The sequence below is a fragment of the Rhamphochromis sp. 'chilingali' genome, assembly GCF_963969265.1.
Source record: "Rhamphochromis sp. 'chilingali' genome assembly, chromosome: 17".
Lineage (NCBI taxonomy): Eukaryota > Metazoa > Chordata > Actinopteri > Cichliformes > Cichlidae > Rhamphochromis > Rhamphochromis sp. 'chilingali'.
In genome coordinates this window covers 36,132,720-36,157,402 of record NC_137944.1, presented here as the reverse complement: position 1 = coordinate 36,157,402, position 24,683 = coordinate 36,132,720, and the positions used below count along the sequence as shown (strand labels likewise).

The window sequence follows — 24,683 nt, the reverse complement described above, 5'->3', positions numbered from 1 at the left end:
ACAAAAGTTTAAGCTTCACTGTGCTGCGCGGTCAAAGACGCAGAAACGTCTTTGTGTCATTTGTGTTTTCCTTACACTGAAACGGGAAATGTTTTATTTTGAAAATCATGTACCATTAAATGAAAACTACATAGCGAAGCATTCAATCACACCGCCCTGCATTAAGTAATCAGATTTCTGCTGTTTTCATTGACATCACCAGATTCAGTAACGCTGAGGTCAAAATGACCCAAAATATTCATTTTTCTCACAAAATGAACAAAAGAACGGTTAAAGAAACATGCGCTCGTTCTTTTTATTTATTAAGTTACTGTGAGCAGTGACAGTTTCTAACTTCGTGTTTGTAGTAGGTATGACTGTGCAAAGACAATAAAGAGTTATCTTCACGAAAATGCAAACAGTTTTGATCAGAAATTTGTGTCGGTTGTGTTTCAGCTCCTCCCACCGTACGGTGACACAACCCCCACCCATCTGCATCGTACTCACAACCCCTTGCACCCTAAAGACCATCAACATCAACACGACCGCCATCACCAAAGAGCGTTTCAGGAGCCTCACCCCAGAAACTGACTGCCAACCTCAGACGGAGTCATTTAACTCAGGCAGGAAGACTTTAAGAAGGCGGGTCTTCAGAGGCCTCGTCGCCTGACTGCTATAACCCCATCAGACTACGCTCTCTGAGCGAAAATTGGATAACATCTTGGAGAAGCTCACGGCTCTCCAACGGGAGATTGAGAGGCCAGTGGCGGACATTTAGATCAACTGTGAAATTGACACGCAGTTGTTCACACTAAAGGAAACCACCATCATTTCATGCGGCTACCATATCGGCGCCAGCTGTGGTCTCAAGGCTGGAGCTGAACATAACAAATTCTCACCCTGATAACAGACGTGTTCAGGCTGTTCCTTCCCATCCTACGTACCCCCCATCCTGGATTCAAACGCCTTCGAACGCTTATCCGCGGCTACTACCGCTCACCTCTCACCCTCTTACCCACCCTCGCTGCTTCTCATGTGTTTATGGTGTTGTGTTGTGGAGATGGTTAGGGTTGCTGACCATTATGAGTAGAGGTCTTTTTCCCCCATTGTCAGGAACCACTTCCCCTCACCATAACCACCAACAGTCACTGATACGTGATTTAGTTTTGGACCCGTATCCAGAAGCAGCCGTCACCAAAGAAACTCTCCCTCCGTACCACAGTCCTCCACACGCCTGTCAAACCGATGGTCCGGTCACCCAGTGTCACGTCACAGTGACAAAGTAAACCTTTCCCCCAAATCTCTGATGGTTTGTTGCTGTGTGGATGGAGGGAAGCACCCACAGATCCAACGAAACACCGAGCTCATGTTCACAGCTGCCAAAATGTGATGGAGCTTTGTTTGAAATCAGCGAACCTCAGGCGAGCGAACGGTGTCAGATTCATACAGCAGGTTTCTGCACGTGTGTGTGTGTGTGTGTTTTTAACTCTGGTAAATTGTTCCTTTTCCCAGTTTTCATGTCCCAACATGTAAAAACAGCAGAAATGATTTTCAGACTCGTTTGTTTCCGAGTGCAGAGAGAACAAAAGCAGCTCACGTGTCCATGAAGCGCCAAGTTTTTATCAAAACTAAGAACTTTGCATTAATAAAACACAACATTCATGTCCAGACTGAGAAACAATCACCTGTTTGTTGGACTTTAAAAGGTTCACGCTGTCACCAGGTGAAGGAACACTGCAGAGAGAAGGACACGTGATTCGTACATCTACACGTCAGCGATCGCTCAGCTGTTTCTGTGACACGTTGTCAAAGCCACGACACAGAGCATAGAAAACATCATTTTTTGTGAAAGATTTAAAAACTGCATTTAAAAGGAGAGACTTCACAGTTTCAGGGCATTTCCACAGGAGCTGCATAAAGGGAAAATCCACCAGTGCTTCCGTGTGGGTCCTTAGGCCACTCTACAGTGGGTCCGTCCCACTGTGGTGGTTCAGTGGTTTGTGTTTCTGTTTAACGCTCCTGCCTCTTTGGCACAAGTCGTGTTTTTTCCTCTCTGTGGTTGTTTCACTCAAACTCTCACAGTGACAACCATTCACCACCTCTGGACCTCGTCACGTTCTTCACGTTACGAGAAGGTGCTGCAGAAATTCACCGGCTCTAACTGGTTAAAATGAACTATATGTATGCATCACTTATATAGTTCAGCAGCCCCGTCAGCTTCCACCAGTATGAGGTTGAAGTCCTCAACAGTTTCCTCTGAAACGCAGCGAGGAGCCGCTCACAGGAGCACCACGATCCACACACCGAGTTTTGGGGATGGTTTGAACATAATGGCGGTCTGCTACCGAGAGTCCGCCAGGTGGCCGCAACAACAAACATCTCTGATTGTTGTAATTAAGCGTCCAGTGGGCGGGAAAGGCGAGCCAGGTGCTGGGCGGCTGTTCATGGGCTGTCCTCCTGGAGGAACCTAACAAAGCTAACCCAACTAAGTAACACGAGCAGGTTCTATTTGTGCATTTGCAGACGTTTTTCTGTCGCTACACGGCTCTAATGTGAGTGAGCAACGATGCTTTCACTTCTCTCACTCAGGTTAAGGAGTCGAGCGAGTTCTTGTGTCATCGCTTCATCGCTGGATTGGTGCATCCTACATATAACCTGTAAGACATTCGTATGACTGCAGCATACATGTTCTGATCGGACGCGCAGTAATACTGTGAATATTACTCGACTTAATCCAGCAGAACTAAGAATCTGAAATTCAGGTTGATCATCGTTCTGATGCTGCAAAGCTGAACCGACACGCTTTGCAAATGTACGACTAGAAATGTGTATTTTCACAATATCTGAGTGGTTTTCTGTCTCTTTGCAGCTTTTTTGTCTGTTTCTGGTCATTTCACGTCACTCCCACAGTCAGTGGACTTCTTTTTGCCCCCCTCCCAGTGCTCAGTGCACCCACCCAGGACTCTGGGTGGATTTTCCCTTTAAATACAGCATGAACAAACTAAGAGTTTGGGTGAAGCAGCAGCTCGAGGGCAAAGATGAGCTCAGACGTCGCTGCTTTCCCAAAGTCTGAAACACAGAAAGAAAGACACGACAGTAGAACAGACGTCCCGACTCCCTTAAAGGGTAAAAAACAGCAGCGACAGAGCTGCTGGAGTTTCTAATCCTATGTAAACAGACTTGGTGTAAGGCAAGGAGGAAGAGGAGGATACAGTTAGAGAGAGACGAGGGAGAGGAGGAGGAAGAGCAGATGGTTGAAAACGATTAAAGGGCTCAGACAGTCAGACGAGTTCGTTTCGACCAAATAAAGAAAACCAACGGCTCTGCTAAAGTACGGAGGCTCAGGGGCGCCATTTGCAGTCCATCATCAGTGTTTTTAAACTGGAATTTATTTTCCTGTGTTACACAGGAAAATCCTGCTTTGAATAATTATTTCCTAGAAGTGGATCATCACAAAGTTTAACATGTTTTTATTGTGTAAAATCAACACACAATGTTTAGATCAATAATTCAAGGTTTTTGTGACTTTACGTTACAAAAATGCAAAATGCATGTTTCATTTGAAAGCTGTTGAATTTTTTATTAAAACATTAAAAAAGAAAAAACTGGCTCACTCAGTTTATGACTGAAGCTGTGATTCTATATGAAACATAAATCTTATTTATAAAGCAAAGTTTCGTCTATGATTAAGAAATATGAGACTTTCTGATATAAAAATACAGTTTTGAGGAAACGTGCTTTAATGTTATGCTGGAACATTTATTAACACAACGACACACTGTAAAGACAACGGCACAAAACAGATTAGCTGTTCATCAGCTGTAAGTTTGATCAGTTTCAGAGCGAAGCCGCGCACACTGAGATTTTACTTTGAAGGTTTTCATAAAAAGGAAGAACAAACTACATCTGGATCATTTTGTTTGTCAGGGTTACAAAAATAAAAGCTTCCTTCCTGTAACAGGATGTCACGTTTCAGTCATTTATTTTGAAGGTTTATCAGATTGTGGATAAATAGGTCGTGTCCAAATTCATGGGCTGCATCCTCCTGAGGCCGCATTTGTAGGCCGTCACAGCGACGTGCCGAAGGCTGTCCAAATTCGTAGACTCCTCCGAATGCAGCCGACAAATGCGTCCTCCTTTTCCCCGAATTTGAAGGATGGGTCGGGTGTATCCTTCGTGACCTACCATATCCCAGAATTCATAGCGTGGCCCAGCCAAACTCTAGTTTCCAATAATGGCGGCCGCTACTAAGTTTTAAAATCACTCTTATTAATCTTTCTGGGTCACAAAATAAACTTTTAACATATTTTCAGGCAGAAAGTAGCTGTGTAAACATCAAATATCTGCTCGGTTTATCAAGATATCGCATATTTGCAAAAGTGCTTCGATGTTTTCGGAGACGTCTGCTACCCACCAGCTCGACAGCTAGCCGGGAGCTCGAGGGTCACTGATGCGGCCGAGAACGGCACAACTCCCGGCACATCATTTTCAGATCACCGCGGAGTTTCGCTGCTCAGGTTAAACGTAATATATAAGTCACTTAGACAACCTAAAAATGTTATTGTTGGGCTTTTTTCAGTGTTTTGTTTGTTCGTGAGTAAATCGGTTTGGCTGAGATTAAAGTTCTTAGATTAGATAAAATAAAACTTTATTAATCCCCCGGGTGGGTTCCTCTGGGATTTTCACACAGCTGACTAAACGTCAAACAGAAAACTGATTAAACAGAAGTGTGAGACGGTCGAGAATTTACGCCAGTGTCCTGTTATATTTTAGATAGCAAGGAGCAGACGGCTGAGTTTATTGAACTCCACCGAGACAGCGGCGACGCTAATCTGAAGGCGAGACCGTCACATTCCACAGCCGTTTACTTCCGGCCTACCCGACCTTCTGAGGACCCGGCCCACGTAGACTCAGGGGGATGCAGCCCATGAATTTGGACACGACCATAGTGAACTGGATACTTTGGCCCACCGTCAGCTCATCACTCTTCCTGTATTTGGCTCTCAGGTTCGGCTGCACGAATGACGACACTTCCTGCCTGCTGTGTTTATCCACGGAGGCTTAATGAACGTCTCACTGCCTCCCTCGTCTCTGACTCTCGCTGCTCTCCCTGGACTCAGCCACAGGGTCTTTGTCGTGTCTACATTAAAACGAAAGGAGGGAATAAGGGTAATAACTGAAGCCATCAGTGTAATCCTGGGAGTTTAGCTGCTGTTTGAGCTCCACCTGCGGACGGAGAGCTGCAGGGAAAACGAGCTGGCTTCACTCCCATTTAGCAAATAAGACATAAACTGCACAGGATTACCTCGGCTGTGCAAATGGCTCCACATTTGTGAGGAAACGAGCCTGAGTAGGACAGCCCCCCCTCAGACTGCATATCACTCGTGTTTGGAGCCTCTGGTACTCCACACATCACTGCATAATAATGTGGAGCCACTCAGAGAGCACACAAATCCCCACGGACAGAACAAAAACAAAGTGTGTCCACGTCTTTGTCCCCACAGTGCAGGTGTACGAGACTGCGTGCGTGCACACCTGTCCACAGCTTTAAAGCACATCTGCACAGGTGTGCAGCAGCTGACAGTAGCGTCATGAGAGTCTGAGACAGAGCCACTTACTCACACTTCTTTTACTCCGTTATCGCAGTTTTTCTTCTTTATAAGCTTTAGCAACATGTGCTTCACCTGCAAACTGACAGATGGAGGCAGGAGGGGGACAGACCGGAGGGGTGGAGCTTAGTTTGGCAGTGAGTCGCTGTGTGTGTTACAGGAAGTGCACGTGCACAGACTGTATATGATATATTGTCACAGGTGTGCCTCGTGACAGGCAGCCGGGACATTTTGTGAGACTGTGCGAAGAAAAGCAGAGATTAGAAAAGTGTTTGTGAACTATTTGGAGTAATATACTCAGTAATGCACTCGTTTACTGCTGAGTGTGTGTTCTTACATGTGTTGAGTGTGACATACAGTGACCTGTAAACTCTACGGAGACACAGAGAGTATGATTATTATTATTGAAAGTAGTGTGAAAGAAAAGGACTCATGGAGGTCACGGTAAAAGAAGGACTTCCTGTTAAACAAACGACAGCAGGAAAGTCTCCAGCGTCCCTGTGAGGAAAACGTTTGAAGCCTCAAACAGGAAACGGGTTTGTTTGTCGTCACGTTGGTGTTTCGCTGTTTGAGTCGCGATACAGATGAATATATGACCTGAGTCATAATTCATATTTGAATTATAACAATAATATTAATGTTACATAGTAAAAAAGCCCAAGTTTAACCTATCAGATCAGATTTTCTTCAGATAATACATGTTTATGCTAAATTTAAAAACAATCTGGGAATTTTAAGTTGATCAAATTATGAAAATCTGCTGAAATGTAGGACTGAAGTCATTCTTTCATTTTTAACTATAAAAATCGAACATTTCAGGACCAGAGTGCTGAAGCCCATATTGAATTTTTATTTATTTTAAATGGAGTCTGAAGCCCGTTTGGAGCTGTTGGACACGGACGTGTCCATGACAGTCAGCGTGACTGGAGCAGCAGAGCGAACGAACTCTTCAGTGATGCTCACTCATGTGCTGAAGAAATCAAAACTGCTGTCTGTGATGTGACGGAGGGCTTTGCTGGGACTGGAGCGAGCCCCAAAACTTTAAAAATGAACGAAAAAGAAAATCCAAAGATCTCAGATCCACGACCCCGCTGTGCTTTGATGAGAAGAGGCCTCCCTCTGCTGCACAGGGACAACAATCACCCGTTTCGCTTTCTGCCGATGGCTTCTCCTTCAGGGTATCCCCGGCAGCAGCGCCCCCCCAAAGTGCCTCAGAGACTTTTAGAGTTTCACAGAAAGAAAGAGGGAGGAATACTGGGAGGCAGATCCACGGAGGCACAGGAAACGGGTCGGGAAACCCCGTAAGTCCCAGTCTGAGGATCACAAACATCTTCAGGGACGCCGGACTGCTCACTGTGTTGGAGTTGGCAGTCGATGCCGTCTGTTTCGCGTTGCCATCCACACCTCAGCTGACCTGCATGATGAAAACCCGGAGAGGGGAGGCCTTTCATTTTCACCGGCTTCAAACTGTTTGTCTGCTCGAGGGGATTTTTCAGCTCACAGGTTTGACAGGAGACCTCCAACCACGAGGAAGCCCTTTACAGCAGAGCTTCTGCAGGCGGCCCGAGGAAAAAGCAAAAACACATCAGTGCAGAGCTGCTGCTGTGGGAAGAGGTCTCCTCCACAGCTGTTCTCTCTGCTCCCATCAAACTTCAGGAAAAGCTGCACCGAACATTTAGTGCAGCAACGGAAATTAAAGAAACGCTTATTTTCTCTCATTACAGCAGGATGAGCCTCGAAGTCCCTCAGGTACTAAAGCTGCTCCAAAGCAGCAGGTCAGGAGAGCAGCGCTGCGACGCACGACAAGGTCGTCCATAAGTGTGTCACCAGGTCTGCTTCTGATAAGAAACCATTAAATCCATTAAGTCCTCCAGTTTTGAGATTAGCAGACTGTCGTGTAGCAGAACTTTGATTCTCTGCCTGAAAACAGGCTGGAACACGTTTATGGAGAGGAAATGGAGACACGGTCGTGCTTCCAGAAACAAAAACAAAAAGCACAACAGACAAAAACTCAAAGTCTTTAAAGGGTTAACCTTCGAGGACAGTGGGCTTCCCCTAACATGACTTCCTTCTTGCCTCGATGGTTTCAGCCACTTTATGGAAAGTCTGCATCTCCAAACAGACGCAGAGTTTGATGGATTCAGGTTCATTAGCACACTAAACTGATCATATAGAAGAATTTACAGCAGTTATTTCTCATCCTGTGTTTTAGATGGGAGACTTTTCTTCATCCCACTTGGCAGTGTGGTAAAGTGTTTGGCAGAGTGTCTGAACTGAGATTTAACAGTGAACCATGATCTGCTGCGATTGGAAGGCAGACAGAACATTCATGCTTCCAGCACAAGAACCTAAACCTGCTATATTTACTGAAATATTCATGTGACCAGGTGATCTAACATGTTGGATTAAACCCATTCATCATATTTGGAACTGAATGTAATCACCACACCTTCCACACGGGAACATTTGACCCAGGTGTTCTGGCAGTAAAGTGTCTCAAATATACAAACTTTTTATGAGACTGGCTGAACCCAAACTGCCGTCACGGCCCTGGATGGGTCACGATGACCTGCTGACTGTTCAGATGTTCACAGGTTAAGCTGTGGTGTGCTCTGGCAGAGGGGAGCACGGTCATCGTTCAGTGTGATCGCTAACTGAACCTGTTAAAGTCCATAAAAATGAGTCCGTGTCAGCACTTCCAGAAACGTCGCAATGAAGCACATTTTCTGCGCTCCTCTGGGATGGCTGATGGTGTGAGAGCAGTCTTCATCATTCCGGTTCTTCTTTCCTGTGATTGGATGCAGAGATTGAGGTCAGACCCACCTGTGGATGTGATCTCAGCGCCGGCTGTGGCGGACAGTCGGCTTCGGGCCAGACTGGTGAAACAGCAGCTGAGGGTCGTTTGTTTTCTGTGTTTTGGCTGCAGACATCACTGGTTACTAAGCAACAGCCCGGCAGGAGGACGATGGAGAGATGTTGGAAACATCTCGGCTCTGCAGACTCATCAGCAGAGCCTCCTCCTCCAAATAAGGCTGCGCGTCCTCAGTGAGCTTCAGCAGCTGTCAGAGTAAGTTCTTTGAGTCTGAGTCAATAAAAGTTCAGAAAGAGAACAAAAAGTAAAAGAAAAACCAAAAAGACTGTCTTCTCCATGAGAGACGGCAGCCCTGACACGCTGCCCGGCAGGCAGCTCGCTGCTTGTAGAAATCCGTCACCTGTAACACTCGGAGCGCAGGGATTTTTAAACGTTGGTGGCTTCTGAGCAAAAATGGCACCTGCACATCTCAAACCAATCAGAACTCCAAACGTGCAAATTGATCTGCATGAGCTGTTTGTTCATATCTGAGGACTTTGCATGTCTTCAATACTTTCACACATTTCCAATTACACTGATTGATTTGAGACAAATGCAGATTTTTACCCAGATGTGCTGCCTGCCGGGCAGACTGAGGCGACAATCAGACCGGAAGCTATAGAAACACAGAGCGCACGTTTCCTTTTCCCACCTGCCACACTTCATATATAACAACAACGCCTCAGCAGTACCAGGTAAGAGGCCTAACATCAGACTAAAGTGGCTGTGGAAGCAAACCACAGCTGCTCACATCATCAAAGTTATTCAGCGATTTGGAAAGTCGTGTTTTTATTAAACTTGGAGCTCGCCTTTTCTGCTCGAACTTTTCACCAACTTTCTGTAGAATAAATAAACTTTATACACCAACAAAGTGTCACAGAGGCATATTTAACCCTGTGGCCTGTCGTCTGGTTTCTCTCCGCCTTGTGGGAAAATGTGCACCTGTGTTTGTGCTTCACCTTCTTAGCGTGATTGTCGCCTCAGTTTAACTGTCGTTTGTCAGGGTTGCTGCCTCTCAGGCTGCCTGTCAGGAAATCCGATAATCAAAGGTGTCCTTCTCCATGTAGTCGGTCCAGGTGGAGGAGGGCATGCTCCGATACGGGTCCAGGAGGATACGGAAACAACGGACGATCAGGAGGCCCAAGAAGATGAAGAGGATGAGGACGAAAATGAAGGCCGCCCTTTGCTCGAGTGTGAGGAAGGCGGCTGAAGCTGAGGACGAAGACGATGAGGAGAAGTCTGATTCCGAAGCAGAGAAGGTGCTGCTGTAGAGGTCGTCTGCCATGTTGGGGTGAGAAATGTTTGGTGGCTTCAGAAGCTGATTCTCCTTCTCGGTCCAGAGGAGATGATCATCTTTGAGTCACGAGGTCAGCGTCTGAAATGCCTGCAGAGACAAACAGCAGAAACAGGAATGTGAAGAACACTAACCTCTTATTATTCTACCCTGCAGCTTCAGAGAGAAGGTTAAGTTACAACGACAATAACCAACGACGTCGACGACACCGGGCTGTGCACTGAAACACAGCATCATCTGCATAGCTGCATAAATGACCTGAAATCCTAAAACAGGAGCAAGAATGAACCCTGCAGCTCGCCGCGTACACAGAAAGGGTCAGTAACATTCATTGGTGCTTTCTGGGAGCATGTGCGTTGTGATGCTTTGTAACCTGCGATGGACAGAAGTGTTTCCAAGAGTCTCTTTGTCCTCATAAAGCCGAGCTGTGAACGTCTCTGTAAGTTCAGTGTTGTCCTCCTGCTGTTGTTCTCCTGCCAGCAGCCTGTGGGCGGGTCTGTGGGCGTTGTTCCTTTGAAACACTGCTTCTGGAAACAAGCTCCTCATTTGCTTCCCACATGCAGATTAAAGCTGAGCTCAACAGGCTTCAAATGTTGCTGCGTTTTCCTCCTCTCTGCATCCAAAACCTGAAAGTCAAACAGTGCTGGACTGAACCTCTGCTACTCGCATCTCCTCTACAGGCCACAAACCAGGTGAACATCAGTCCTCGTCCAAACAGCATGGATATGAAGAATGCGCATTGAGTGCTAATTGGAGAGAAGGAGGTTATCAAAGTGGTTTTCCAGGCCTCCTAATTTAGAGTAAAAAGAGTTCACAGAAATAGTTTGAAGATGAAGCTCGGGATGTGTGCAAATGGTTCTGATGCATATTTAACAAACCCTAAACCTCCAACACGGCCTTTTCCTCCCCGTCCAATAAAGAAACAGATTACCATCAAACGACATCTACCAACGTTTGCATGCCAGGAACCTTAGAGGTGTGTTGTTGAGGACTGATGTCTCTGTCCTGCCATCCTGGTCAGCCTCTGAACCACACTGTTAGCCTTTGCAGTAATTTCCATAGCTTAGTACTGCAAAATCAACAGTAAAAAACTCTAAAGGATGTTAGCAGTTTAGTACTGTAATTTGCATGTAATTGTGGGAAAATTCCATGAGATTATATTATTTTTACGGTAACTCACCGTACTCATGGAAACAGCTGTAAAATACAGCAAATGTAACAATTGGTGATGTTACTGAGATTATACTATTACACCATCCGGATTTATGTTGTTTTCTACTGTAGATCTAAGAGTAATTACTTAAATCCTCATTCAGAGTGTGTTACTATAAAATGTGATTCACTGTGAAAGCAGTATAACATATAAACTACAATATACAGCATCATTTTTAACTTAAGGAGTAAGTTGCAGCCACACTAAAATTTAATTCCTTGAACTGAATGGAACCTCATATATTAATAAATGTATTTGTTTAGTCAAACAATGTGAAACATTATTAATACTATTAATTAATAGTATACTTGTAAGGTTAGTATTGTGATAGAGTCGAGTATATTTTAATTATACCCTTGTAGACATTATGACATTATGCTAGTACAATTATGGTGAACAAAAAGTACATCTAAAAGTTAATTTCAAGAATACTGTTATGTACTAAAACGGGGGCCAATATAGTCCCAAGAAGCATTATTAGTATACGTACTAGGTAAGGTATACTTGGGAAATATAATTGAAGTATACTTATTTTTTGTATGGCCAGCAACAAAAACTAATGGCTACATTTAGAGTAATGTTTAAACATGACTTCATTTAGCAGGATGTTGCTTTTTTCTCTTCTTATTCTTTCTTATACTGAACCTTCATTTGTTTTGTATAAGATGGTAATTTTTAAGACACCTCTGCCTAACTACAGTGAACTGACCTAATAATATGCTCTGGTCGTCATTTTACACAAGGTGTCACATCCATGAAACCTACACCACTAACCAGCATCAGTCCTACAACTTCACTCTCAAAATTAATAAATTCTGGGACAAGCAGAAACTGTATTTTTAGCGGTGCATTTTGCTGCAGGCCAGACTGCTATTAAATGCTCTCCTAAAGAAATAATTCCTTTGTAGCACCACTTCGTCTTGGTTCAGAAGAGATGTCCTGGATATACGTGATAATGTAACACATTATCACAGTTTAGCGCGTTGGGTTGTGTTTTTAAAGCGATTGTTATGTTTTAAAGCTTTGTAATGCGACAGGTGCGATAGCCGACACCACACCTTCACCTGACGTACAACGTGACGTATGACGCACACGTCGGGTATTCACTTTCAAAACAACAATGGGGATAGAAAATATTGCTCGAGGTGGTTAATGCTCCTTTCGCTGGTTGCCAACCACCATTAAATAACAATAAGAAGAAAATATTGATCTGCTTCTCTTAGTTTTGCACGTTTAAGCCGCAATTCAGACTCAAAAAAAGCTGCAAAGCAGGAGAACGACATGGCCATCAAATATTCTGTGCCACAGATACAGTTCGCTGCAGCACAGAGTGATGATGAGACCGTTAACATGTGCAACTTAGAAGTAGTCAGAGGTAACTGGATGTTCAATCGGGTTAAATGCAAGGTTGATCGGATTATATCTGAAGATCGTATGCTATTCGTGGGAACTCTGCTAGACTCCAAATTGCTCGTCCATGCGGGAGTATCTCAAAATTAAATGAAACCACTTAACACTATTTCCCTAAAACGGACTGACATGGGACACATTAAAGTTGGATCGGAACCAGCTAATCAGTCTGAAGGTAAGTGTTTTTTTCACTTATTCGAGAGAAGTCCGAAATGCGTTCTTAGTACTGTTTGTTTTGACTTTTAAGCTACCAGGATATTTTCATTTAAAGACAAAATGTCAATATCTCTGAATGTGGAGACTCAAAAGACTAGTTAGGTAATTTGCCGATGGATTTATGAGACTTGATAGAAACTTGGACGTTTGCAACAGGTGAATCGGTGAACTACCGAGGTTGCGCCCAAATGCTTAAAGCTGTTAGCTGGTCAGTGTTTTCAGGTGTGCTTGTACTACCTGTACGGTGCGGAGTGCTGACTAAGTCATGTTAAACCCATTAAAGCGTCGAGCTCAAATATCTTTTCATTTTTGTGCACTGTTCTCTTGTTGGCACACATTTTCTGTTTATTGAAGCCTTTTGTGAATAATTTTGATCATGTAAAAACTGGGAATTGGTCCCTATTGACAATACTCTTATTTTTTGCATTGAATATGTCATTCAGGAAAGGTAATTGGTCACTGAACTTTTTGCAACTGTGTATTTCTAAATTTTGTGGCTTCAGTGCACGCAAATTTATATTGTTCAGCTTGCATGTTAAAAGCCTGCCAAGCACCCCAAGGCTGATTATGCTTGGTAAGAAGTCATTTATGAAATAGAGCTGATTAGACCATATTAAAATTTCTGCTTGGCACAGGAGCTTTTCGTGGACACAGGTATCCAGTCTCTGTTTTGTTAGCTCAAATTTCTGTGATTTCCTTTATAAACCAAGGTTGTTGGACATGTGTCTCAGTGAATCCAGCAAAGTAACAATATCAAATTTCACATTACATATTACTGATCAACAGTAGTCTAGCTACACCAACAGCAGAAATACTGAAGTCAATACTGTAAAGTTTAACAGCAGCACAAACTATAAACTCCAAAATAACCATACAGTTGTTTCACCTCCGGTAATTTAACTGGGCTGACTCTTTGTTAGGTGTGTTTAATGTGCAGAATAATTCCCAATTATGTACAATTATAATATGTTAAAATGGACTTATGTACACAAGGCCATTAATAATTAACTGTACGTAGGTATTTGCTTTATGACTATCTAGACAGTGTGAAGAAGTGAAGTATTGAAATTATTTTATGTTGCATAATGACAACATGTTGCCCCTATACATTTAAGGACAAAGTTCAATGACCGCCACCTGCTGGATGGTGAGTGCAGAGGGGCGTGTAATTGTTGAGCTGGACAAAGAGAACATCTTTGCTGATGCAATGTCAGTCTTCTTTGGTTCATTCTATGTATTGAACCTGGAATACCAGGAGTCAGCGGGTGCAAGGTTTTTTGTAAGGATAAACCCTGAAGAGGGAACAAAATGTACCTCCAAGGTTGGGACAAGCAGGAAGACTGGGACCACTGTGAAGCGAAAGGTTGTTCACATTAACCCTCATGTCACAACTTTCCTCCAGTGGCTTACTGAATTTGAGTGGAGAACTTCAAATTAGGTAACTGTTTTTACCATTTTTAGTAAATTTCTTGTATAATTTAAGTGACCAGTTTTTTTGGAACCCTCCAGTCTCTTACAGTATGTTACTGTTAACTGAAATTACGGTAAATTACGACCTTTTAAAAGAGTAAATGACCGCCTGTTAGGACACGGTATCCTCTAGCAGAGATGAATATTTTTGGTACTGATGATGCGTACCAACGGTAAGTTACTGGTTAATATATTGCAGTTTATTACCTTGCAGCGGGCTTACAGTGACATACCGTGAATAAGCGGTAGTATACCAATTTATTAATCACAGTATGATGTTACTTTGTTGACGTAATTTACGACATAACGACATAACGGTATCTCACTGACATAACTGTCGCCAGTGAGATACCGTAAAAAAGGCTACGGTGCGTTACCATAATTTGTCCAAGAGTATTATACCACACCAGCAAAAAACGGTATCATCCTGCAGAACGGTGAGCTACCGTAACACGGCATGACGCTGGCAAAGTGACGCCAGTATGTTACCGTAAAGTGGCGATGAAAAGTCTAACAGTGCACCTCAGGCAGCTCTGGTTCACAGCTTCCAGCGCTACCCCTCGGTGAGCAGGATGATTGGGTGTGTCAGCTCCAGGTCACTAACCCTACACTGCATCATATCTTCCAACAGGTGCAGCTGGTAGCTTGTTGGCTCTTTGAACTTCAGGCATCCTGCTATCAAACTGAGGCCTGGCCTGCAAATCCACACAGTCACAGCAATCTGACAGCAGAAGGATGAGGATTATGAATGAGTTTAACCACGCTTTGGATGTCATGTCAGAAGACTAGAAGACGGCGCTGGTATAGCCTCATGTTATACTGCACCACTGAGAAAGCTGCAAAGTAAATATGCATGCATGCATGTCAGCGCCTGCACCTCAGCTGTTTAAACACACCTGTGGCATGGTTTAAAAACTCGCGGGTTGGCACATTCACAACATTTTCACAAAACTTGACCTCTGACCTTGATTTGAACGCATCCAAGCTCTATGTCGCCTTGTTCTCAAAGGTGGGTGTCCACGGCCACCTGACACCCACCTGCCGCCTGGCAGGTTGATGACAATCAAGTTCAACACTGAAAGCACAGGCTTCCACGTGGCAAGGGCAGGACGCCCGTGGAGGGTTTGCTGATGGTGCACAGCTAAACTTTCTCCTCCTTCCCTCTTTAATATTTCACCGCTGCCCGTCTCCTCCTTCATTCTCATTCAGTTCAGCTTCACTTTCTGAACTTCTGCAGGAAAAGAAAGCGAGGTGTGGACTTTTTGAGAACATGGAATCAGTCCTTTAAAGCTGATTTCCATCATGTGGATGCTATTTACAGTTTTATTAGAGGCCACGTTGAGCTGATTCATCACTGTAGAGGTGAAAGCACACACAGCAGCATGCTCTGCTTTATAATGCAGGAGTCTCAGAGTCCCTGCAGGCTGCAGCTGTGGCTCTGAAAATGCGTGAAAACCTAAAATAAGTAATTAGATTTGATGGAGCAAATCATGCTGACCTCAGAGGTGCCACTCTCACTCAGAGCACCATCAGCGTGAAGCCTTTGAACAGCCGTCACCGTAAAGATCAAAGGAATGTCGGAAAGTTCTGGACAAGTTTGAACTGGGTGGAGGTCAGAGCTCACTGTGCTGGTTCATAACGTAACGGCGAGCAGCCCGCGTGTTTCCTACACATGAAGTTCATGTGTCACAGTGCCACTCCACAGCTGAGTCGGGGGATCGGATGGTCGGGGTTTGAATCCACTGAACGGCTACCCCGAGGCAGGTACTGTCCCAACACACTGCTCCCTGGGATTGGTGGCTGCCCACTGCTTCACAGAGTGAATGGGTTAAACGCAGAGGACTGATTTCCCTGCAGGGATCAATAAGTATACATCAGATACGGTCCCGTTAACCACAGACTAACCAGAGACGCTTATTCTCTGCTGAGAGCTCAGAACAAAGCTTGGGAGATGCTGCAGCTCATAGTCCAAGCGAGGAAGAAGCTGTCACGGGGTCAGGGCTCTGGCAGGGCTTTCAACGCCTCACTGACTACAAGCCCCTCCCCTGCCGCTCTCTACCAGATAAACTGAAGAACTTCTATGCGTGGTTTGAGATTAACAACACCACCCGGGCACACACGCTTCCACTGCCACCGGGACACCTGAGAGGAGAAAGGCCAGCATCAACCCAGACACGGCGGCAGGACCAGATAAGATTCCTGAGCTTTAAAGACACTTCAGCACATCAGGCAGCCGTGCCACAACTCAAGAGCACCATCAAAACTCCAGTGTCAAAGAAAGCAAACCCAGTTCGGCCCGTGGCCCTCACACCAGTTGTGAGCTAATGCTTTGAGCGGCTGCTTTTGAAGCACATCAGGCAGTCGTGCTGATGCAGCTTGACAGAGATGGTGACCGATTTCAGGAGGCCAGGCGAACATCATGACACTGACCTCACCGTAGATGGTGCTGCTGTGGAGAGGGTCAGCAGTGTTCCTGGGTGGGCACCTAGCTGACGGCCCATCCTTCTCCACCAGCACACCAGCATCAAAAAGGCACAAAGCATCTCCAGCCCCTCAGGAGACTCAGGACCCCCGACACCTCGCCCCACAGAAAACATCCTGACGCTAAGCTTCACAGCTGGTTTGGCAGCTGGAACAACAGGCTTGTTAGGACTGCCAGTAGGATAGCTGGAGTCCCTCTCCCATCCCTGGAAGCAGTCTCCATCATCAGAGACCCCCCCCCCACCACCATGGCCTGTTCTCCCTCCTGCCATCTGGTGACAAGTAGAGCAGCTGCAGGAGCATCAGGATGCTGGAGGGGTTCTTCACACAAGCTGTGAGGCTGATACAGGACTGTGATACCCCCCCCCCCCCCCCCAATCCATGCAGCCACACTGTAAGACCCACAAACAGACTGTGACACCCCCCCCCCCCCCCATATACACACAGAGAAACAACACACTCCTCACACACTCAGCCTCTGTGTGAGGACTGCTGTAGCTGAATGAGTGTGACTGCTTACACCTGAGTTTGCTCTTTTTATCCTTATTTTAGGTATTTGTTATACTGATTATTGATTATTATAGACACTGGTGAGAAACAGCGTTTTGTTTCAGTCTGTGTTTTTCTGTACACGCAGTAAATGTGGCTCATACAGTCTGAACATGAACCCGGAGCCAACATCCGATCGAATTGGACGTATTATTGATCAGAAAACGTCGTCAGAAACAGCAAACGTTTGAATCACAGAGTTTAATTTTTGTTGAGCAGCCCGAACACTTTGATTTTAAAGAGTGTGTGACACACACACGCACACACACGCACACACACACGGCGGTCCAGCTGTGAACGCTGAGGTCGGGTTACTTCCTGCAGATCAAACCTCTCTGCTGTGTCGTCTGTTGCGTAACATGTTTGCAGCCGCTCGAGTGAAGCAATGTGTTGGCGTGGAGAGAGTGGAGGAGTGGGAGTGGGCGAGAGAGGAGGATGCTGATCTGAGTGGGAGAAAGAGAGAGGAGCCTTCTAAGGATGAGCTGTTTGTGGACGCTCTGAAACCAGACGGTGATTCAGAGGAGAGCAGGAAATGACAGCACAGTAATTCAACAGGTAGCTAAACTGTTTATGACCCTGTTTCCTTTATTTTTACATATATTTAGTTGTTTTTCACTGGTGCAAACACCCTGGATGGCTGAAACGAAGCCAGTGTCATGTCCTATCAGCTGCAGCTCCTCCTTTGCTGATCAACTGATGAACTTGATTGATGGAAAGCTGTTTCTTGTTATTAGTCTGAAGGGAATCTGAAAACCCAACAGTGTCTGCAGTGATGTGTTCACAGCAGTGGCGTGTCCAGCGGGGTGGCCTGGGGGGGGGGCACAGGCCACCCCCCCAACCAGACTGGCCAGCTAAAACAATAACATTCAATGAAATATCAAATGTATGATTATGTTTTCACAGTGAAGCTCAGATATCCGAGTGTAAGTGAATGCAGCATCGGCTTCTGCACTATGAGCATCATGTTAGCAAAGGAAGGAGAGCCAAGCACGAAAGAGGCACCGCAGAAAACTATTTGTCGGCGAAAGATTAACACCAGGGGTCCCAGTCCACGAGGGCCGGTGTCCCGGCAGGTTTTAGATGTGTCCTTGATCCATCACAGCTGATTTAAATGGATAAATTACTTTCTCGACTTGAAGTTCTCCAGAGGCCTGGGAATGAACTAATCATGTGATTCAGGTGTGTTAACCCAGGGTGAGATCTAAAACCTGCAGGGACACTGGCCCTCATGGACTGGGATCGGGGACCCTTGATTAACAGGTTAACATAGCTGGACTGGCCATCAGCCCACCGGTGATTTGCCCAGTGGGCTGATGACTTATTTATTTATTTATTTTTGTAATGGCACGAACAATGAGAGGTGGTGGATTGGCCAGATGCTGGCTGATGTGTAAAAATAACTCAGCTGTTTGGTGGTGGCTGTGGTGGAGCTGCCACAGAGGCCAGCAGGTGGATGAGGGAAGGGGAGGCAGGAGGAGCAGAGCCCCGAGGCGGCCGCCCGGTCCGAGAGTGTCAGGTGAACCGAACTTCAGGTAAGAAGTTATGACCTGCAGTCTCTCTGGGTCAGATATGAACCAAGTTTAGGTGGAGTTTATTTTCGTTATGCTGACTTTTCCGTACTGCTACTAGCTAGCATGACGGAGTTTCTATACAGCTGGGTGGTGCTATGATGTTACTGATGTTGAACTTTATTTTGTTCATAAGGTTCGTTAGTAGAGTTGCCAACCGTCCCATAAAAAACGGAATCGTCTCACATTCAGAGAAAATATTACGCGTTTCTTATTGAGGTGAAAAGGAACAGTTTGTCCCGTAATTCAGCTACAATGAAAAAGACACAAAGCTGGAGTTATTCTGTGTCTTTGCTGCACAGCTGCCTCTTCTTCTCTCATTCTCTCTCTCTCCTGTTTCTACTTCAATCATGAAACTGATCAATGATCAGCTGATCGGCTCTCGTTTTTTTATCGCCCACTTTGCGCCAGAAAGAGGAAACCAGCAGATGTCGCGCTAAACAACAGCAGCACGTTTAAGCTTGATCAGCTGTTGTTAGAATTTATTTAATATTAATTTCTAGTATCAGCTGATGTTTGCTGGAGCCACAGCTGTAAAGCTGCTGGTCATGATGTCGGTTTGGATATGTGGTGAGAGGGAAACATGAAGATGAAACCAGGAGATGTCCTTACTGAACCATCAGAGCTGAACGGGTGATGGAGAAACAGGTTTACCTTTTAGGTGACATGGATGAGTTGAAGTTATGAACTGTTTCTGAGAGACAAATAACACCAGGATCCTTTTCTAAGCAGCTGACAGCTGGTAACTGTGCAGGGGCGGGTCTAGCAAAGTGTTGCCAGGGGGCAGGTAGGGCATTAACAGGGAGAGGGGGGCACAAAGAAATACTTTCTTATTCTCATTTAAAATGTCTAGCTTTTATTAAATAATTATCTGAAAGTTTTTATCTGACGTAAAATGTATAGAAATCATACATATACCAACAAGACTGTACATCACTGTCACAGCAGCGTTTGTTTTCATTCAAAGGCTTTATGGCTTTAATACCTGGTGGGCCGGTCTGTAGTCAAAATGCCCGATTTTCTGTCCCAGTCCAGCCCTGCAGGTTAATACTGGTAGTGTCACCATGCCAGCTGACTGTATTTCATCATCAGCCAGTGTTGTTCTTGATCAATATTACCAAAGTTTACCATAAGGCAGCATAGAAAGTATTTACTTGCTTTCAGGTTTTATTCAAATGTTCGTCTTTTCAGTTGTTTCCCCACTTTTTCCTGTTTCACAATCAAACACCAGTTTGTGAGAAGATGATCTTCTTTTTTTAACAGGCAGATAAAGTTTTGCATTGGCTAATTTGCCAATTGTATGTTAAAATTTTTTCGTATTTTAATATTAAAAAAAGTTTTTGCCCAAAACATATGTGCACTATATGTCAGTAAAAATACTATGCAAATATTGCTGTCCTTGACTGCTGAGTAAATACTGACAGAGCACTGATTGTATCTCTTGTACTTTATCAACACAGTATCTAACAACTTTGCACCGTAGTGGTTAAAATCTCATTCTAATAAGAGTTAAAAGCGCATTCAGTTATTAGGTTTATAGTTTTATTGAATTATGGTTAACGGCTGGTAGAATTGTTTTTAACATTATCTGCCAATTACATCTGCCACCCTTCTCCAAATCTGTGCCCCTACCTGGCCCCCCCAACAAAAATTTTCTAGACACGCCACTGGTTCACAGGTGAGTCTGGTCCCATCGTTGTTATGCTCTCTGGGTCAGTCAAAGAGAGAAAAGAGCATCACATGACCTGTCTGCATCACCCTCAGCTTCCCTCTCAGGGTTCCTCAGCCTCAGCATCGATTCCTGGCTGAGGTCGTCAGCCTGGAGCCGCTCTGAAGGCCAGTTTGTTTGATGAGGTAAACAGGCTGCTGTTCGCATGCTGATCAGGGCCAACCTGAAAAACAGGGAAAACAAAGCTGCTTGCCCAGCTAACCACTGGAAACCAGAGCTTCTTGGAAAGAGTGGGGCAAAACCAAGGAAGTGAAAATGTCAGGAGTTTGGTCTCTTTCTAATATGTTTTTGTTTCAGGGTTTTCCATGTCGCTGGTTCCTGGTTTACATTTATATCAACCTTCTTCCTGTTCCTTTGGATTCTCGTCCTTCAGGTATGTGAGTCGGTCATTGGTTTGGTCACTTCCTGTCTCACTTTGGTGGTCTTCTGTCCCCTCTGCTGTCATTTCTAGTTTGAATTTGGTAAATCCTCTTTCTATGCTGTTTCCATCTAACAGGCTCAACAAGTCGTGCTCTGGGATTGAACCATCAACCTGCCCTACCACCTAAGCTACAGCCAGCTCTCCACATAATGGAGGGGCAGTCGTTGCCATTGTTTTGTGACCAGTCTCTGAAAATGTCACGGTTAGTGTTGTGTGGCAGGCAGGATGGGGACCCAAATGCAGGACTCGAGACGGAGGAATAAACTCAAACAGCAGCTTTACTGCTGGAAAACTCACATCAAACACACAAAACTAAACTAGAAACAAGAAACTCAAACTAGAAAATAAACCAGGGCCATGGAGGGAAACACAACACAATGAGGGTACGACAACGGACAGAGGACAACATAGGGTTTAAATCCACAAGCAGGACAACAACAGGGGGGGCAACAGCTGGGACTAATCAGACCTAACGACACGAGGGGACGCACATCTAGATACACAGAAACAGGAAACACACAGACTCAAACTCAAGACATGCAAGCTTAAAACAGGGAGCATGGGACACGGGACAAAGACTACACACAACACTGAGGAAGGAAGGACTCCACTATGAACTACAGGAAACCAAACGAACAACAATAATCAAATAATATAATTACAGAGTCAGAAACACAAACACAGCAGACTCGGTACTGTGACAGGAAACGATTTGGAAAAGTTCAAAATCAAGAAGGAAAAATGAAAATGTTACAATTTTGGAAAACCATTCAATCCCACCCAAAACCACTGCTCTATGTATTCTGTTAAATAATGAGCCATCCATACTTTTATTTTGGAAGTTCGTGTTCTCTCCATCGCCGTACTTCCTGTTTCACACTAAGCTTTCTGTACTGAATTAATCAGCTCCTGGGCAGATACTTGGATCAATCTTCAATGTTTCCTCTGCTGTTTCACACATTTATAACAGCAAAGATTTGACAGCAGGTCAAACAACAGCAGCCTTGAAAAGCCAGCAGGGGGCGCTCCCTGAATCCAGACCCACACTCCAAACTGTTCCTGATTATAAAAGCAGGAACGAGTCAACAACACACAGACAGCAACATCTAGAAGAAAAGTAATTAAAACTCCACCTTTAACAGCAGTGTTTCCTGCTGCCAGTCCAGCCTCTGAACAACAACCACACCTGGATTATTCATGACACATCTGCACTGCAGGTACAGCACACAGGAAGTCTGCACTGCCCCTTCATGGCGGTCAGTCTTTAGTGAAACACGGGTGGCGGCAGCATCGTCCTCCAACCAGGCTCAGGATGAGCATGAAGATGTTTTTAGAGGAAAATCCAAAGATGAAGTGTAAACACCACAGAAGAAGCCTGGACACAGAGCTCTACTGACCGACAGGTATGAATGGTGCCTGGCTCAGAACATGGACAATAATACATGCACATATGTTTAATATAGATATATAAAGAGTAGGGATGGGTATTGATAAGATTTTAACGATTCCGATTCCATTTTCGATTCTGTTTAACGATTCGATTCCTTATCGATTCTCTTATCGATTCTTTTTTTTTTAAAAAGGAGAACACTAAAGTCGATTAGCTTAGAACTGTGTTTTATATCTTCTCTTTGAACAAGATAGAAATTTAGGAGTAACATGGCCTTACAAACCCAACAGTGAGATCTTAAGAGATCCAGCCTACGGCTCTTCAATGGGGTGTCACAGGGTCCCCAGGAAAAAAAATGTATATGTAAAATAATAAAATAAATATTCTCCTGTAGCAATAACAAAGTTTAACATAAATTATTCTGTAGCAATTACACAAGAATATCCAGTAATGTCCTGCCTACAATTAAACACATTCACTTACCAAAGTGAAATCGGGGCATCTGCTGTGGCAAATGGGTGCAAGCCTTTGACCACAAACTTAGACACTGCTGGGTGACATTCGTCTATCCTGGCCTGAAAGGAGACGCTACCGGTAGACTGCAGCGAGAACTGCCAGCATCTGAGCCAGCCAGACTCTGTCTCTCTCATCATGGTCACTAAATGCAACGCACAGTAATAGCAGGTTTTGTAATAAGGTAAATCGCGCTAACATAATATGCAATGCTAATTGATTAGTTACCTGCAGTATTAACGGGAGAGGACGTGGAAACGCTACCGCTGCTGCTGGGTTGAGCATCGCTAGTCCGGAGCGGATCAAAAACACGACATTCGTTGAAAGCAATCGCGTGTTTTTTGAGCAAATGCTTTTGCATGTTCGTAGTGTTTCCTCCCTCTGATGAAATCTCTACTTTGCAAGTATTGCACGTTGCCCTGTTGTCATCCTTTATCATAAAGTGTAACCAAACTTTTGAGCGTTTGTGCCGCTCAGGCGCCGTGTTTCCTACTGGGTAAAAGACGCTACTCAACGTGATGACGTCATTCGGGGCGACTGGAATCGATAAGGGAATCGTTTTTAAAAGTGGCAAACGATTCCAAGGAATTGAAACAGTGGGAACCGGTTCTCAACAAGAACCGGTTTTCGATACCCATCCCTAATAAAGAGTGTACCACCCCTGCGGGCGGTCTGTCCTTCCAGCTCGGGTCCTCTACCAGAGGACTGGGAGCTTGAGGGTCCTGCACAGTATCTTAGCTGTTCCTGGGACTGCGCTGTTCAGGGGCCCGTTCTTCGTACGTCGCTTACTACATCCAAGATCAAATGACACATCCAAGATCAAATCATCGCGCTAACCGTGAGCTCGCTAATCCGGTTCCCCGAACACACCTGCTGTTGACGATTAGTACAGCTGGACGCAGTAATGTGACATCACTGGGTGTCGTAAAAGGGGCCACGCATCGATAGTAGAAACATTGATCGGCAACCCTCTGATTGGTCGGCAAAAATGTCGACGGAGCGCGCTCGGCTCGGTATTTTTCGGCAGCAGAGCAAGAACTCTTGAGTGAGGGATTTCAGGAGTTTCAGAGTTTAATCAGAACGCAAGGGAACACTGCAAAGGCTGCAAAAGCAAGGAGAGAGGGCTGGCAGGAAGTTGCTGACAAATTAAACTCGTAAGTAATTTAATAATAACAATAATAATGGAGTGGATTGATATAGCGCTTTTCAAGGCACCCAAAGCGCTTTACAATGCCACTATTCAGTCACTCTCACATTCACACACTGGTGGAGGCAGCTACAGTTGTAGCCACAGCTGCCCTGGGGCAGACTGACAGAAGCCAGGCTGCCATATCGCGCCATCGGCCCCTCTGGCCAACACCAGTAGGCGGTAGGGTAGATTTATTATATTACACTATATTATCCAATATTATATTACATTATATTATAATATGTTATATTTTATCCTCTTTCACATTAGAGCCACGACAGGACCCACTAGAACATGGGAACAGGTAAAAGTGAAATATAAGAATATCCTACAGAATGGTAATATTTATCACTTATATTGCTTTTAGTCTCTTGGAAAGAGACCCTGGAATAATCTGTTTGTTTATAACAGCAACCAAGAAAAGGGCAGAGGAAAAAAAGACAGGTGGTGGTCCTGCACCCCCTCGTCAACAAGTTGGTTAAGTGAATAATACCCTCACGGGAAAATCGATATCTCTCTATGAGCACACTGTCGCGCTGAGCTAAAGGATCCTGTCTATCCCGCAATATACGCTGAATTCTGAGGACTCTCCTTATCAATCTTGCACCTTCCGCAATGGGTGGCTCGCGTATACGGACAGGACATGGCTGCGACAGGCTTCCCAAATCCACCTTCGCTTTTATAGCCGTGGTCTCTCATCTTGATTACACGAAGTAATTTACAATTACTACTCTGAAATATGAATTAAATCTGTAATAATCACATACATGTAATAGAATGTTAATAGTACATTTCCCTTTT

General features: G+C 44.7%; 1 protein-coding gene across 5 annotated transcripts; it reads right to left on the bottom strand.

The window, feature by feature from the left end:
• Positions 1–5,676: 5,676 nt before the first annotated feature.
• LOC308385211 (uncharacterized protein) lies at positions 5,677–23,419 on the bottom strand. Of its 5 annotated transcripts, none has more exons than XM_080864016.1 (4): positions 22,922–23,334; positions 22,664–22,838; positions 10,107–10,359; positions 5,677–9,823 (listed from the first exon to the last, which is right to left on the bottom strand). In XM_080864016.1, exon 4 carries the CDS (start codon positions 9,722–9,724, stop codon positions 9,467–9,469), a length of 258 nt encoding a protein of 85 aa, XP_080720142.1. In that variant the 5' UTR covers positions 9,725–9,823; positions 10,107–10,359; positions 22,664–22,838; positions 22,922–23,334; the 3' UTR covers positions 5,677–9,466. The 5 variants fall into 5 exon arrangements, 3 of the variants coding, with proteins under 3 accessions (XP_080720142.1, XP_080720141.1, XP_080720143.1); XR_013969474.1 differs by lacking the exon at positions 10,107–10,359 and adding an exon at positions 20,386–20,532 and having other exon boundaries at positions 9,716–9,823; positions 22,922–23,312; XM_080864015.1 differs by lacking the exon at positions 10,107–10,359 and having other exon boundaries at positions 22,922–23,313.
• Between the last annotated feature and the right edge of the window lie 1,264 nt (positions 23,420–24,683).